The sequence below is a fragment of the Sceloporus undulatus genome, chromosome 2 (assembly GCF_019175285.1).
Source record: "Sceloporus undulatus isolate JIND9_A2432 ecotype Alabama chromosome 2, SceUnd_v1.1, whole genome shotgun sequence".
Lineage (NCBI taxonomy): Eukaryota > Metazoa > Chordata > Lepidosauria > Squamata > Phrynosomatidae > Sceloporus > Sceloporus undulatus.
Window position 1 is genome coordinate 3716178 of NC_056523.1, and position 17791 is coordinate 3733968.

General features: G+C 42.6%; 1 protein-coding gene across 2 annotated transcripts; it reads left to right on the forward strand.

The window, feature by feature from the left end:
* The first annotated feature begins 2081 nt into the window (after positions 1-2081).
* On the forward strand, positions 2082-11154 carry LOC121923015 (zinc finger protein 239-like). 2 transcript variants are annotated; one of them, XM_042453096.1, is made up of 4 exons: positions 2082-2153; positions 3433-3672; positions 5602-5728; positions 8224-11154. In XM_042453096.1, exons 2-4 carry the CDS (start codon positions 3547-3549, stop codon positions 9117-9119), a joined length of 1149 nt encoding a protein of 382 aa, XP_042309030.1. In that variant the 5' UTR covers positions 2082-2153; positions 3433-3546; the 3' UTR covers positions 9120-11154. The 2 variants fall into 2 exon arrangements, with proteins under 2 accessions (XP_042309030.1, XP_042309032.1); XM_042453098.1 differs by having other exon boundaries at positions 8227-11154.
* The last annotated feature ends 6637 nt before the right edge of the window (positions 11155-17791 follow it).

The window sequence follows — 17791 nt, forward strand, 5'->3', positions numbered from 1 at the left end:
GGGAGGGAGGGAGGGAGGGAGGGAAGGGGTGAGCATGGGGGGTCCAGGGATGCCCTAAGGTGGGTTAGGAGGGGGTCAGGGGGAGGAGAGCCCAGGGTTGTCTCAGCTATGGGCAGGGCCCCCCAATTCCTATCAACGCCTTTATAAAGGGAGACCCCCCTCTTTCCCTCCCCAGCCATCTGGACCCTCTTCTCTCTCTCTCTCTCCTTGCCCCCAAAATGATCTCCCACTATTTGGGAGGGGAAGCAGAAGGAGACCCTGGCTGTGGGGAGAAGGAGGGGGCAGGGTGGGGCTGCTCTTTTTGGATTGAAGCTGATTTCCTATTAATTATCTGTATAGGTGCAATTAATTCAGAGGGCAGTTGCTGCTTTGCAAAGCACACATGCAGAAGCTAAAAGCTGGATGGCTCCAATGTGACATTTACTCACATTAAAAGTTCTGTCTCCCTTCAATTTATATTGTTTCATATTTAAAACTGAACCATTCAGTGGCACAGTTGGACATGTGCTGTTGCTGGTATTTAGGATCTTTGTTGAAATCCTTGCCTCAGTAGCATGTCTTCCTGTATTTAGGAACCAATGGGAGGCCCATCTCTTAAAAGGCCAAGAGGAAGACAAAAAGGAACCAAAAGCAGAGGTCCCTCTAAAGCAGTTCAGAAGGTAAGGTTACTCTAAAGCAAAAGATGTGCTTGGATTATTATCTACTCATTAACTGGCAACCACAGGTTTTCATCCCTGAACTGCAGAGTTTGTGCTGTTTCATTATTATTTTATTTTGAAATGCTGTAGAAGAATCCTGCATATGTTAGAGACAGTTTTCTTCGTTCTAATTATTTTGAAAAATTAAACCGTTATAGACATGTGTGTCCTTCTATATTCAGGACTGTACTGTAGGAAAAAAATAAATCTTTACCATTGTAAAACTGAATAGGGAAGCTCTTGAGCTTTTGGTGGCATGTGGTAGTGGGTATATCTTTATTATTTCTGCTGCTGTTGTAGCAGCAACTATGGGTGGAATTTGGTTGCCTTAAATGTTTAAGGCTCCTGTTTTAAAAACTCTTCATTTATTTAGTCCAACAGCTTCCTGTAATCAGAATGAAATGTTCATATTTGAAATCTGAAAGTTTTCTCACATCTACTTAATCCACTTAAATAACTCATATTATCAAGTGGTGATTCCATGGTGGGGATAGCTAAAACAATAATTGCTCTTGAATGATTTGAATTCTAGGCACCTTTTAAATTATGTATTGGCTTTTTATTTTACTAGAACATGGTAAAAACAAGTCTCCTCCCCCCCACCCCTCTGTACACAAAGCACAACAAACCTTTAAGTGAGGCCAGTGGTTCTCACATCATGGGTTGGGACCCCTGTGGGGGACGCGCAAGAGTTGCTCTTTGATTGTGGTTTGATTGTGATTTCCTGTATGGCAGGGGTTGGACTGTATGGCCCTTGGAGTATCTTCTAGCTCTATGGTTCTACAATTCTATTTAGGAACCACCAGGAGAGCCATCTCCTAAAAGACCCAGAGGGAGGCTAAAAGGAAAGGGAAACAAGAGTCCATCTAAAGCGGCTCAGATTATTCAGTAACCCTGATGTTTCACTTATTTAACTTCTGAACTGCAGAGTTTGAGCTATTTTATTACTATTTCATATTGGACATCTTAGGGTCAGTTTTCCTTCTTTGAGCTTGTTTTAAATCCATGTATAAAGAAGTAAGGAGGAAACATGGGGGGGGGGTGTCCAGGGATGCGCTAAATCATGTTTGGAGGAGGGTGGAAGAGAGTCCCCCATGGAGGTTGTCCAAGCTGCAGAGGGAGAGGGTCCCAATTCCTACCAGCTCCTTTATAAAGGTTGATCCCCCTCTTTCCTTCCCCAGGCATCTGGACCCTTCTATCCCTCCCTGCCCCAAATTGATCTCCCACTATTTGGGGAGAGGCAGCCGAGGGAGACTCTGGCTGTGGGGAGAAGGGGAGGATAGGGTGGGGGAGGGAGGTGACTGAGTTTTGGGGGATTGTGGGGTGTGGAAGATGGGGTTTCTTCCAACTCTGTATGATTCTATTTAGGAACCACCGGAAGAGCCATCTCCTAAAAGACCAAGAGGGAGACCGAAAAGAAGGGGAAATAACAGTCCATGTAAAGCAGCTCAGAAGGTAAGATTATTCAGTTATCCTGGTGTTTCACGTATTTAACCTCTGAACTGCAGAGTTTGAGCTATTTTATTATTATTTCATATTGGACATCTTATTGGTCAGTTTTCCTTCTTTGAGCTTGTTTTAAAAATTGAAATCTTTATATTCATATGTGTTCTTTCTGTATTCAGGACTGTACTCTAGAAAAAATAAATCTTAACTACTGTGAGACTGGAACAACCTGAATGTATAACAACAACCATGCAATTTCTCTAGTCTTAGCACCAGGGACGTCATTACTTATCAGATTTACAGAGACACCAAATTAGGAGGAATAGCAAATACCCGAGAGGACAGGATCAAAATTCAAAATGACCTGAATAGACTAGGTATAAATAAATATTTGAAGGGGTGTCATATTGAGGCCATCTGTCAGGGATGCTTTGATTGTGAGTTGCTGCATGGCAGAATGGGGTTGGACTGGATGGCCCTTGTGGTTTCTTCTAATTCTATTATTCTATGATTCTATGAAAGCACTCCCAACAGATGGCCATCTAGCCTCTGTTTAAATACCTGCAAAGAAGTAGACTCTACCACTCTCCGAGGGAGTGTGTTCCACTGTTGAGCAACTCTTACTGTCAGGAAATTCCTCCTAAAGTTCAGGTGGAATATCTCTTCCTGTAGTTTGCATCCATTGCTCTGGGTCCCATTCTCTGGAGCAGCAGAAAACAAGCTTACTCCATCCTGAATATGACACCTTTTCAAATATCTAAACAGGGCTGTCATAACCTTATTTTCTCCATGCTGAACACATTTGGCTCCCTAAGTGACCTTGACAGATTACCCTGAAGAATTAATGACCTTGACAGATGATCTTTGCAGATTAGAGGGCTGGGCTAAAGCTCACAAGATGATGTTCGACAGGGAGAAATGTTAGGTCCTACATCTAAGCAGGAAAAAAATGAAATTCACAGATATTGGATGGGAGACACCTGGCTAGACAACAGTTATATGAAAGGGGTCTAGGAGTGTGATGTGTTAGCAGACAAAGCTAATGCGATTCTTGTTTGCAACAACAGGAATAGTGTCTAGATGAAGGGAAGTAACAGTACCACTATATTCTACTTTGGTCAGGCCTCACCTGGAATATTATGTCCAGTCCTTAATGTTCACCTCTTTTTGACATAACCTAGGTGTCTAGCATGGTAGTTATGTTGGTGTGCTGCTGCAGCACCAGCAAGGGATTGAGGTGGGCAAAGGCAAATAAAGATCACCTTTGAAAATATCCCTTTTCTTCAAGGTGCCTTACAGCGAGCAAGGGAGCAAGAGAGCTGTCAGGCAGGAGAGGCGTAAGAGAGAGGGAAAGCCAGTGAGGGTACAAGAGAGAGAGCAACCCTGGCGAGTGAATGGAGCCATGATGAACACACAAGGTGAAGGAGGTGGCCAGCCTTCGACTTCTTCTCTGGCAGCAGCCCAAGAGCAATCTGTCAGCACAGAACCACTGAAGAGGAGACAAGGGAGACCGAGGAAGCAGCCACAAGTCAGTATTCTCTAGCCCCCACCTTGCACACAGACACTCTCTCTCTCTCCTCTCTCTCTCTCTGCTCAACATAATCACACTTTGAAGTTTGCTGGGAGGAGAGGCTGTGGGACCCAGGAGCAGATGTGCCTGGTAGAAAGGGAAGCTCTTAGACTATTTTATGACATGTAGTGGTGGGTGGTTATTGCTGTTGCTGCTGCTGCTGTTGTAGAAGCAACAGTAGGTGCAATTCAGTGGATAGCTCTGGTGAGGAATTACAAGGCATGCATGGCATGCATGACAAAACAGGGTTTGTGAGGCATGTGCGTATATTTAAATTTCTGTTGGTCATAGGAGGGAACTGTGGGCCACAACATACTGCAGAAATAATCCAGTCTGAGACCATTTTAAATGCCCTTGCACAGTGCTAGGGAATTTGGGGAACTGTAGTTTATTGTGGCACCAGAGCTCTCTAACAGAGAAGGCTAAAATGTCTCATAAAACTGCACCTCCCACAATTCCCTAACATTGAGTCAAGGTGGTGAAAGTAGCCTCAAAATGGATTATTTCTGTAGTCTGTTTTGGCTCTATATTTGTGTGAGTGCATGCCATTCTTTCTTTCTTTCTTTCTTTTTTGAAAGGCATAAAATTTCCCTCTGGCTTCAGAAGGAAAGAAAAATAGGGCAAGTGAATGAGTGGAGGGAACGAAAAGAAAAATGGGACCTTTGCCTTTGCTATGCCTCAGTAGTGTGTGGGGGGGAGGGGAAATTGTGGTGGGTGGTTGTTGTTGCTGATGATGATGTTATGGTAGCAACTGTGGATACAGTCTGACCTTAAATGTTTTAGGTCTCCTATTCAAAAACACGCTGTATTTATGTAGTCTAGGTGCAAATAGTGAATTGGGGGAGTTGAATCATTAGTAAGGAGAGACACACACACCAAAACTGAGAGCAAGAAATTCCTCCTTTAGGTACTTGGAAAGCAGTTTTAAAAGGATCAGGCATTGGGGGGAGCGGGATGAAGAGAGAGAGAGAAAGAGAAAGTTCTGTCTTTATCTACTCATCTCTTCCAAGGGTTAAAAGGTTCAAGTTCAGCTTTCTAGAGAGGAAGAAAATGCCTGCAGGAAGGAAAAGAAAGAAGGGGAGGGAAAAAAAAGAAATGTACATTTGGAGGAGAGAGAGAGAGAGACCCCATCTCGTTTTTCCAGGGAAGAGAAATATAGGGGAGGGAAATGTCTCTTTCTGTGTTTGTGTCTGTACACATACACATACATTATGTGCCACCACATTAGCCCTTTACTAATCCATTAGGGGGCCTGCATAGCACCACCAAACCCCCACTGCCAAAAGAATACTACAATCCTCCCTCCCAAAAGTTCATAAGGGGAAAAATTTGCCCTATTTCCAGGTCCCCTGGGGCCATTTTAGAAACAGGAGAAGCCTTTCCCCCCCAAAAAATAGGAAGGTGAAAAACCATTTCTTTTATGTATTCCATTTGCCACTCCCCAAAAGCAGGAGATAGAAGATATTAAATGAAGCCAAGTGACTCAAAAGGGCAAAGGTTTTCCCATCAGCCATCTCTTCCCCAAAGGGACATGCATTGACCACATTATGGTAGTATACTCAGAAACCTCCTCTGTCTATCTATCCATTTGTTTTATTTCTGTATCACCTATCAGCACCTCTAGACCCCAAGACAATGCACAATAACTGGTATGTAGCAGCTATGAAGCCTTCACAAAATGGCCTCAAATCCCCATCAAATTTTCCCTCCCAACAGTTCAGTAGCATCAGAGGCCTAATTTAGAGAAGAACATGTAAGACTACAAATTCTGTTCTTTTGCTGAACTAAAAGGTATATGGAGATCCACCCAAATTAATTCTGTTTATAGGGGAACACTTTCAGAAGAGATGGTTTGTGATTAGAGAAATGTCATTTTCTCCCTTTCAGCTTTCGGTCCCCTTTGAGCAAGTAGCTGAGTATTTCATCAAGGAGAAGTGGGATTCTCTGGAACAGGGCCATAGGGTTCTCTACAAGAAAGTCAAGATGGAGGATGATGGAAATGTGGCCTATCTAGGTAAGGGGCATTTTCATCTTGAGGTCCTGGTTAACACCTGGAATAGAGATCTTACCAGTGCCATAAACACAATCGCTCCTGAGCGTCCTTTCTGATCCGCTTAAAATAGGAATCCATGGTATACAGTAGAACTTAGAAAAATGAAGCGAGCTGGAAAACAACTAGAATGCTGCTGGCGGAGGACTTAACTCTTATCTGACAGAACACTTTATAAGAACTTTCTTCATTCCTATAAAATGGCAATGGATGCAGCAAAGAATTCCTTCTTCTCTGCATCCATTGCTTCTGCGAAGTCATGTCCAGCAGAGCTGTTCAGGATGGTTAGGGAAGTAACCCAAGTACCTATCACCCAGAACCTGCTGTTAGAACCGACGGTAGCCTGTTGTGATGCCTTAAACAACCACTTTGCAGATAAAATCTCTCAGATAAGAGCAGACCTAGACGCAAACATTACAGCAAAAGCAGTAAGAGAGGTATCCAGCAACTCTGCCTAAGTTGTTAAACTGAATCAATTTGAGTTGGTAAGTACTGATGACGTGGACAAGATCCTTGGTTGTGTGAGAAAAACAACTTGCTCTCTCAATCCTTGCCCATTGTGGCTGGCCGTCCAGGGAGGAGGCATAATCAAGATGCTTAGTATATGTTATATAATAAATGCATTCTTCAGGAAAGACTGTTTATCATCCTGTTTGAAAGAAGCGGTAGTCAAACCACTTCTGAAAAGACTTTCCCTTGAGCCCCTGGATAGGCTAGTTTCGCTCTTACCATTTTTAAGCAAGGTAATTGAGAGAGCAGTCACTAATCAACTCCAAGTGGTCCTGGAAAAAGCCAATTTTCTAGATCCATTTCAAACCGGGTTTAGGACATGATTTGGAGTTGAGACTGTCATGGCTGCCTTAGTCAGTGATCTCTGTCTGGGCATAGACAGGGGAAGTGTGACCCTGTTAGTGCTCTTGGACCTCTCAGCGGCCTTCAATACCATCGACCATGGTATCCTTCTGGTACGCCTGAGAGAGTTACGTATTGGGGGCACTGCGTTGCAGTGGTTCAGGTCCTACCTCTCGGGAAGGTTCCAGATGGTGATGCTTGGTTCCAGATGGTTATTTGACCAAGAGGGAACTCATATTGGGTGTCCCTTAAGGAGTGATTTTGTCCCCAACGCTGTTTAACATTTACATGAGGCCGCTGGGTGAGACCATCTGGAAACATGGGGCAGGGTATTATTAGTACACTGATGACACTAAAATATATTTCTCTATGTCTCAGACTGCAGCAGTGACTAAGGATGGCATCTCTCCTGCCAATGAATGTCTTAAGGCAGTAATGGTCTGGATGAGGGAAAACTGACTAAAGTTGAATCCAGATAAGATGGAGATACTTGCTATAGAAACCCCAAAACCGGGTATGGAGATATATTCACCGATCCTAGACAGGGTCACACTTCCCCTAAAGGACTGTGTTTGTAGTTTGGGAGTGCTCCTGGACTCATCCTTTCAGTTGACAGCTCAGATAGATGCAATGGCCAGGAGCGCTTGTTATCAGCTTTGTCTGATAAGCCAACTACAATGCTACTTGGCACCGGGTGACCTAGAAACAGTAGTACACTCTCTGGTAACCTCTCGATTGGACTTCTGCAATGCGCTCTACATGGGGCTACCCTTGTACCTAACTCATAAACTTCAGTTAATCCAAAACATGGCAGCCAGGTTGGTTGCCGGAAAATCAAGAGGTGACCGTATAACTCCAGTTCTGAAATCTTTACACTGGCTGCCAATTAGTTTCTGGGCACAGTACAAGGTGTTGGTAATCATCTTTAAAGCCATGTCCAGCTTACTTAAAGGAATGTCTCCTTCCATACATTCCACCCCACACACTCATGTCCTTTGGGACAAATTTACTACAGACTAAGAAGATCAGACTTGCTGTGCTTACCCAGAGGACTTTCCCATCGGCTGCTCCTAAACTTTGGAATGACCTACCGGAAGAGATCCGTCACATAGCATCTCTTGAGGCCTTTAAAAAAGTCATCAAGATGGATCTCTTCCGGCAGGCATTCCCAGACTAATACATGGGCCCTCTCCACTGTTCCACAACTGTGCCTCCTTGTCTCTCCCTTAAATCACCACATTGTAATGGGGATTAAATTTTATTGTAATTTTAATGCAATTTTAATAACTGATTTTTATGCTGTTGTACTTTAAATTGTGGGTTAGGGATTGTGTTATTATTTTTTACTATGTTTTATTTTTTATTGTAACCTGCCCCGATACTCCAAGGAGAGGCAGGCTATAAATGAATATTATTATTATCTTCAGTAGAGAATTTCTGAAGGGAAAGAAATATGTGGCTGATACAGTTAACAGAGGAAATTGACCAGAATGGCTGAGAGGAAAGGAAAAAATGTTGTATAAAAACATTGTTTGTTTTGGGATTTCCAATGAGATCCTGAATTTCTGTGTTCAACATCTAATGGGATGATTTTCCTCTTTCTCAAGCAGGTAATGAGCAAGAGAAGGAGAATGTTGTAGATCCCTCTATGGTGATACGGGAAACAACCAAGATAGCTGTTGAGAAAGAGGAGTTTCTAAATCAAAGGGGACTGAAAAGTCAAAAGGGAAGCCAATCAAAGAATGAGAATAAGAAAGCTTCTGCTTGTCAGGAGGAGGATATTTGTGCAGTCCTGACCCCCGAGGAATACAACAAAGGGAAAAGAGGAGTAAAGTGTTCTATCTGTGGAAAAATATTCCAATGTAAAGGTCATTTAAAAGTACATTACAGAATCCACACAGGGGAAAAGCCGTTTAAGTGCATGGAATGTGGAAAGAGCTTCAGTCAAAATTCGAATCTACAGTCACATAAAAAAAGCCACACAGGAGAGAAACCACATAAATGCATAGAATGTGGAAAGGCCTTCTCTCATAGACAGAATTTACATTCTCATCAAAGACTCCACACAGGGGAGAAACCACATAAATGCATAGAATGTGGAAAGACCTTCTCGCATAGTCAAACTTTGCGTATACATCAAAGAACCCACACTGGGGAGAAACCATATAAATGCATAGAATGTGGAAAGAGCTTCAGTCAGAGTGGACATCTACGTTTACATCAAAGAATTCACACAGGGGAGAAACCACATAAATGCATAGAATGTGGAAAGACTTTCACTCATAATCAGAGTTTACGTTCACATCAAAGAATTCATACAGGGGAGAAACCATATAAATGCATAGAATGTGGAAAGACTTTCACTCATAATCAGAGTTTATGTTCACATCAAAGAACCCACACAGGGGAGAAACCATATAAATGCATGGAATGTGGAAAGAGCTTCAGTCAGAGTGGACATCTACGTTTACATCAAAGAATCCATAATGGGGAGAGACTATAGTGCATGGAATGGGAAAAGAGATTCAGTCAGGGTTCCCATTTACATTCACTCCAAAGAATTCACACTGGAGGGAAACCACATAAACCCACAGAATGTGAAAACCTTCACAGACCCTTTTCTTTTAACAAGCTTGTGGGGTGGGATGCTAGTCTGATAAAAAGTAAAGATGGGCCCTGTACAGCACTTTCTGATGGCTTGTATGCATAGTGAGGGCTGAGTGTCTGCTCGCTCTGAGTCCTCACCACGCCTCCCGGGCACCATCTTGGCATGCGCCTGTCCACATGGCATGTGCCATGATGATGCATGCTGTGTGCAGTGCCCAAACGACACTGTGCAGAAGGAGCGTCATGATGCCCCTTCTTTTTCTCCGCACAGGGAGCAGATTGGTGCCACTGCGTGTGGCTACTGTGGCACTGATGTGGGACAAAAAGAGGCGGCATCCTGTCACCCATTTGTACAGCCCTGTAGTCCCTTGAAATGAATGTCTAGTCATAGCTGATTGTAGCGGGCAGTGCTTATCTCCATTACTAAACCAAAGAGCCAGCATTGTCCGAAGATGACTCTGGTGATCATGACTGCACCAAACGCTGTTACTTCCCCACCGAAGTGATACCTATCTGTCTACTTGCATTTGCATGCTTTCGAACTGCTAGGTTGGCAGAAGCTGGGACTAGTGACGGGAGCTCATCCCATCATGTGACAATTGGACCACGAACAGCCAACTTTCCGATCTTTCAATTGCCAGAATTGGCGTCTTGACCACTAAGCCGCTGTATCCCTATCACTAGTCTGATAGCCCCTTCCAAATGGAGAGGTACCTGGGTTTAAATTGTTTTTAATTTTTAATAATGTTTGTTACTTGCTAAATTCCTTAATTATTTTTATTTTTAAAAAACTGCTAAATCTATTTTGCACCAAAACTCTTAGTTTCCCCTTTGCCTCATGCTGTACCTAGAAGAGAATTGGGAAGAGGGGGGGAGATGTGCAAATAGATGGGGTATGCGTATTCCTTTCCATGTACTACGAACCCAAGCAAAGTAGGGGGGAAATAGGGGACACTATTTTCTTCATCAAACTCTTCCCCTCACATCCTTCTGCCTCCTCCAGGCTCCAAATTCCTTTCACACACACACATGGCATTGTGAAATTGTAACCCACACTGTTACTTAAGTCACAACATATTTATAGTTCAGTGTGACTGTAGTAAGCTATAAAAGACTTTGCTAGATGGCCCCAACAGAGGGCATTGCAACTACCCCTCCCCTTTCTCCTCATTCAGACCGCTCTGTGCATGCTCAGGGGACTGCTTTCCCTCAGAAGAGTCCAGCACCAGGCCTTTCAACAGGGACTTCAGGACTGCTCCTGAAGGGAATGGAACTGCTCTGTTTTTAAATATTAGAGGGATCTGTAAAGAATAGGTTATTTGAAATAGGTTGAAAGCATAGGTTATTGGGAGCATAACAAGGTGTTCCTGCTGTTATCAATTAAAATTAGATCTGTAAACAGGGAGATAATTCTGTTGCAAAGTTCTTTCAAATTTAATTGCCAAGTAATGTTGTAAACAGTTTAATTCTGTTATATGTGTGAATGCTGGGAAAATGTTTCATTTGCCACTCCTAAATTATGTACTGACCTGCCAGAAGAGATCCGACATAGCACCACTCTTGGTGCCTTTAAAAGGGCTGTCAAAACGGATCTCTTCCAGCAGGCCTTCCTGATCGATCCTCCCAGTCCCCTGATCTGGCTTGCCCTTTTACTGCCCAGGAAGTCTCACTCAATTAGGTCTGTTTTAAATGATTTTAATCAGTATTTTATAATGTACTCTTTAGTTTTAAAATAGGGGAATAGGGGGATTATGTAATTTTAATTATGTATGTATTTGTGTTTTATTGTTATTTTGTGTTGTAACCCACCTCGATCCTTTTGGGAGAGGCAGGATATAAATAAAAGTTATCATTGTTATTGTTATGTGTTGCATCAGAAAGCTGTCAGCCCTAGTCCTCTACTATGACAATTAAGCAATCCAAGAAGCCACAATTTTCCCACAATATTGCATGGGAGGCAGTTCCTATGGGATTTTTGTGGCTTGTTTTTCATTCCTAGATACAGTAGTCTTGTGTGGCGGATGAATTTGCTGTCTGTGTGTTGCCCGCTGAGAATTTGGCCCTTTGAACCATATGACTGTTCCAGGTGGTTTCTGAGTATAAGAAATAAATGGAGGATATTTTATATAAGGTATATATTTTTGTTTTGAAGTGTGCCCAACACATGCCAACACCTTTGGGCTCATTCTGTATTTAAAATAATAATAATAATGATAATGATAATAATAATATTTATTTAGACCCCACTCTACAGCCAAGGCTATCAGAGTGGCTTACAATTTGTAAATTAGACATTTCCCTGCCCTCAGGCTTATTTATTTTTATGATTTGGATTTCCTGCATGGCAGAATGGGGTTGGACTGGATGGCCCTTGCGGTCTCTTCCAATTCTATGATTCTAATCTAAAAAAGACAAGACACAAAAGACACACAAAAAAAAAATATTAAAAGGAGAAGGGAATGACAGTGGGGAAGGGGAAATGTCCAGGAAATGTGCTCTCCCTTGGAGGCCTGTTGGAGCTAGCCTGCCTTCCTCTCCCTCAAGATGGTGGATGGGCTTCTGGTGGCATGGCGACACCTTGATCACCCTCTGAAGAAAGGCTCCAGAGGGCGATCGTGGCTTTGCGGCGACAGGGGCATTGGGGTTAGGTACTACTAGCTCAAAAATATCCCCCGATAAAGGGGAGGCAGAGGGGCTTGTTTGAGGATCTGATGCTCCAGATTCTAAGCTTGTTTTTCGTTTTGAAGTACGAGCCGCGGCTTGGTATCGATTGCTCCGCCACCACTTTTTTAATTTTTTTTTTTTGTTATGCTTTATTATTGCTCACCCTCAAACCTGTCAGGATTAAGCTTTCACGCAATTGTTCCACTATCGCTATTTGGAGATTTGATTAGTTTTGTTTGCTGGGAAAAGCAGGAGTTGCAGTTCATCTTGGGTCTATATGTGAAAAGGGGAAAGAGAGACAGAAGAAGCACCTCCCTCCATTCCAACTGCCACTGCTGAGGCCTCTGAGGGAGAGAAGGGCCATCGTTGCCTAGTCCCAGCGGCTGATGAGGCACCCCTCCCTCCATTCCAACTGCCACTGCTGAGGCCTCTGAGGGAGAGAAGGGCCATCGTTGCCTAGTCCCAGCGGCTGATGAGGCACCCCTCCCTCCATTCCAACTGCCACTGCTGAGGCCTCTGAGGGAGAGAAGAGCCTAAAACACCCCAGCAGAGAGAGAGAGAGAGAGAGAGAGGGAGAATCACAGTGACTATCAGAGGACCAGGGGGAAGAAGAAGCTGCTAGTTCTACTGCTACTTGGACATCTGCCTTGCAAGTGGGATTCCTCTCTCATCAGGACTGCCATTATAAAACCAGGTCCTGACAGGGCTGTGCTGCAAAACATCATGACAGAGACTATTTAGCCCTCTCTCCAGCCTGTCCACCATCATCCAGCTTTAGAGAGAAGAGAGAGAGGCAGACCAACTCCTCCATCAGATCTAGCCTAGAGTAAGATGAAGAGCCCTGCCTCCAGCCCATCTGCCATGGCCATGTCCCCAGAGGGAGTGAAGACCCAATAAACTTCATCCCTTCACCATCATTTCCTTCTCCTTCTGTGTCATGTCTTATTAGATTGTTGATTCTGTTTACTCCAGTGACCCCATAAAAGACAATATAGGGTCTTTATTCTAAGATTGGAGTTCATAATTTTCATAAGTCAACAGATCACAATTCTATGTTACATTTTTCCAGTTGTCATCTCTATCAGTTAAAAAAGAATTTACCTTATTCTCAATTTTTAAAATTAAAAAGGAGTTCTACTAAAAACAATCACTATGCAATGGCAGCAGATCAATACCAACTAGCTCTAGAGACAGAGCCTTTCCCCAACAAATTGGCCAGAATGCCAGGAGAAGAGCTTCATTTAAAGATCGTTCTACATTATTTCTCCCTTCTAACAGAACTAAATGTAATAGAACCATAGGTTCCTTTGCTTTCAATCGTGTTGCTCATCATATCAAACGTGTTATCTTTAAACATTGGCACATTGTTCAGAACATTCCTGATTGCTCCAAGGCACCCATTATAACACTACGCGGGACCATGAACATTAAAGCATCACTAGTACACACCGACTTTTATTTACACAAACTTGAGCCATCTCATACTAGGGGACATTACAAATGTGGACACTGTTCGTGTTGTAGACAATCATTGAATATTAAAACATTTATACATCCCATACTACAGGATCAATTTGAGTTAAAATCCTTCACTAATTGTAACTTCAAGAATGTTGTTTATATTATTTTATGCCCTTTGTTATAAGATTTACGTAGGACAAACTACAAGAAATTTGAGGATTAGAATCAGTGAACACAAAAGTACAATCAGAAATGGAAGTCTGGATACCCTGCTAGTAGAACATTGCTCACAGTTGGGTCATTCTCCAGATTCCTTAAAAATTTTTGTCATTGAGTCTGTTAATTTTGGTCCCTTTTATAGAAGATCAATACAAAGTAAACTTTTGAAAAGGGAGGCATTTTGGATTTACAAATTAGCCTCCAGTAAACCCTGGGGTTTAAATGAACATTTTGACTTGTCTGTTTTTTTTTGTAAAATAAGGTATAAACATATATTTACAATATGGGACATTGATATATTTATGTTTCTTTAGAGGCAGCAAGTACATACAGTGCACTCACGTTTTATGGACCATATGTGGCTTTTAGCATACATTGAATAATAATAATAATAATAATAATATGTTTTATTTTTATACCGCTTTTCCAAGGTGATCAAAGTGGTTCACAGAATCATTTAAAAACTTACACATCATAAAAACAACCTCACAAAAACCAATAAAAACCGAACAACATGCAATAAAGACAAGCAAGATGGTGGTCAGGAGGAGGGCTTGTCTTCTTTGCAGGCAGAAGTCTGTTGTTGCTGGCCTGCTTCTTTCCCCCTCAAGATGGTGGTTGGGAGGAGGGCTTTACTTCTTTGCAGGCAGAGGCCTGTTGTTGCTGGCCTGCTTCTCTCCCCCTCAAGATGGTGGTCGGGAGGATGGCTTTACTTCTTTGCAGGCAGAGGCCTGTTGAAAGCTGCACTGGAAAAGCCCCTCACGCGCCCATGGCGCATATGTGCTCTGCTGCACCGCTGCATGCCACATGAGCAAGCCCCATTACTTCCAGTGGGGTTTCAGCATACGGTGATCTCCCCTTACGCCAAGGGATCTGAAATGGATCCCCCCGTATGGGGAAGGCCCACTGTATCTACAATATAGGACACTAATATATTTGTTCATGAGTCTGTAATTTAAATCAATATCACTTGTAACATTGTTTGATTTTCTTATATTATTGTTCACTATATTCATATTTTTTATGGGAGATTTAGGCCACCACTGTAACGCTGCCACGGTGTATTAGGCTTAGGGACTGTGCTGTTGCCATGTGATCCCTAACCCTAAAATCAGCGCCGGTATGACACTTGTTGGCGGTATGTACCACGCCTGAGTTTTCTTACAATATATTCACGTTTCTTTAAGAAATGTAATACATGAACAAGTCACCTGTAGGGTATTTAGAAGTAAGTGTATATCAGCACTACTAGTTACCATTAGTTTGCACTCATGGATTTTGTTACTTCAAAGCTGAATATGGCCTGATATATGGGTAAGCAGTTTATATGTGTAAAGAATGATATAGTGGTTGTTTTCTTTGTGATAATTGCATGTTTTTCTGTTAATGGAATAGCTTACTGGATATCTTCCTGAAATGTAATCTGGAATTGAAATGTTACAACATTACTGAAGAAGACAATTAAGTTGAAACGGCCTCAAAACTACGGAGGTAGCCATCTGCTACCAGTGATAATATTAATGCTACTTGTACCAATGCTACCATTGCTTCAATTACCAGTCATATACTACTACCTTGATTACCTACAGTTTGGAAATACCATCACAGTATAATCTTCGCAAGGTGACTTACGTTGGTTCTCTGGGACACTGCCAGCATGGCCGGGCTTTTCATTGAATTAGTATTACTGGGATATTCACTATATTGTCTGTTATGTGGTCACTGGAGTAAACAGAAGACTTTGTCATTGCAGCACCTTATATCCTTACAAAGTGTTTTTGGGTTGGCCGCTTTATTTACAATTGTTATTCTTCTATATTAATTTCATCATTTTATGTTCATTTAGAATCGTTCAATTATTGGTTTAGAATTTTTGTAGCATTCTTGTATTTATTTACATTCATACTTAGTGATATATAGTATACCTATTTATTAGATTGTAAGCCTGAGGGCAGGGAATTCTCTGTTTTTTAAAAAAAGTTAGCTGCTCTGATAGCTTTTGTGGCTGAAGAGTGGGGTATAAATACTCCAAATAAAAAAATGATGAATTGGGAGGAAATGAACACTACAAATGGATTGATTCTGGGAAGCAGAATGTTGAAGTCCCAATAAAATAAGTGAATAACAAGGTCTCTAGGCAGACTCTCATTCATAGTCATTTTATGTTGAAGCCAACTTGACAGCATAGAACAACAACTCTTCTGTTGGGTTCCTTCCCTCTCCATTAGGGGAAAAGCCCCAGTTGCCACTACTTGGGATTAGCCATAGGATTTAGCCACTAGGTCTGGTGTCACATGTTGTGGGGTGGCGGTGGCGGCAGCAGCGGAAAGCCCTGCCAACCCTTCCCTCCTTCTGATAATCCTGTCCAACTGCAGAAAGATCTGTGTAGCTGGATGGATGAGACAGCAGACAACGTTGCTAACCCTTCCCTCCCTTTGCTTTGCTTGAGTGTACGCTTTACCAGAAGTGGGGGGCTATTGTCCCCCATCCTTCCTCCTCCTAACTCCTGGGTCTTGACTCAGCCATACCTGCTGAAAACAGTATTAAATTTTTCACTTATTTTATTGGGACTATTCTAAGCAGGGCAAGGGATGCAGTGGCTTAGGGGCTAAGACGCCAGTTCTGATGATCGGACGATTGGAAGGTTGGCAGTGCGAGCCCTGAGTGCCTCATGATGGGGTGAGCTCCCACCACTAGACCCAGCTTCTTCCAATTTAGCAGTTCGAAAGCATACAAATGCAAGTAGATAAATAGGTACCATTTAAGTGGGAAGGCAACAGCGTTTGGTACAGTCATGCTGCCACATGACCACCGAGCAGTCCTCAGACAATGCTGGCTTTTCGGCTGAAAAACGAAATGAGCGCCGCCTCCTACAGTTGGTTATAAGTAGACATTCATGCAAAAGGACTACCTTTTACCTTTTTACTCTAAGCAGGATGGGGGGAAACACCAGAATGGGGAAGAACTCTTTCCTATTTTATAATGAAGGATCATTTTTCAATGATTCATTGGAATTTATACCACGAGGAGAAATGTGGTGTCTAAACAGTGATTAACCAATGAAAATCACACAATTGACACTAAAAGGCAGTTAAAATGAGATTAACACAAGAGCCGTTATATTGTGAATAACCAGGGAATAAAACCAGGCAATAAACAGCCAAAAGTAATTCACAGGAAAATCCCATGAATGATTTGCTGCTGTTTCTTCCCTGGTTATTCACGGGATAATGGCACATTTCATCTCATTGTCGTGTGAAAACCATTAGTGCAATTGCTGGATTATCACAGGTTATTCACAGGATAATAGCGCTTTGAACACAATGCTGTGTGAAAACCATTAGTGCAATTGCGGGATTATCACGGGTTAATCACCATTTATACTTCCAATTGTCCCCATGTGATAAACTACATTGTTGATTTCATATGTTACCTAATAGTAATAAATATTGACACTTACACATTTACAAAGGCTGTTAATTGCAGATAAATTTTGTTAAAAACCCAAATTAGATATCTCACACAAACCTACGAACACACATATACATTTTCCAGGCATACAGTTGAATGTGGAAAACAGCCTTCCTTGTGGCCATCACCTCAGTTCAAAGTGTGAGTGAGATTTGTGCCTTGCATATGGACCAGCCTTACCTGTGTTTCCACAAGTACATAGTAGTCCTCCGTCCCAACATCACTTTCCTTCCGAAGGTGGTGTCATCTTTCAACATCAACCACGACACTGTGTTGCCTACTTTGGCCCTGAACCCAACTATGGGTGCCGAGCACCATCTACACACTCTTTATGTCCGAAGGGTGCTGGCGTTCTATGTGGACAAAACTCCAGGTTCGAGGTGTTCTGAGACTCTTTGTCTGTTACTTGGAATCCAAGAAAGGACTATGTTACTGCTCAAAGGGCCGTGAAGCAGGTGGCTGGCACCATCCACCTATGTTACTCTCAGAGAAGACTCCACCAGCTCGCATCCTCCAAGCCCATGCTCCTAGGGCGTTAGCGACATCCTCCACTTTTTTAACCAGGGTGTCTGCAGGCTGCTGTCTTGTCCCAGCCATATTGTGTCCAGTTCTGGGCGCCACAATTCAGAAAGGACATTGAGAAACTGGAGCGTGTCCAAAGGAGGGCGACAAAAATGGTGAAGGGTCTGGAAACCATGCCCTATGAGGAACGACTTAGGGAGCTGGGGATGTTTAGCCTGGAGAAAAGAAGGT

Bases quoted from the DNA above. Each gene is read 5' to 3' on its own strand.
- LOC121923015 (XM_042453096.1), top strand. From the start codon at position 3,547: ATGATGAACACACAAGGTGAAGGAGGTGGCCAGCCTTCGACTTCTTCT. The intron at 3,673-5,601 runs GTCAGTATTCTC...TCTCCCTTTCAG, and splicing joins GACCGAGGAAGCAGCCACAA to CTTTCGGTCCCCTTTGAGCA. The intron at 5,729-8,223 runs GTAAGGGGCATT...CTCTTTCTCAAG, and splicing joins TGGAAATGTGGCCTATCTAG to CAGGTAATGAGCAAGAGAAG.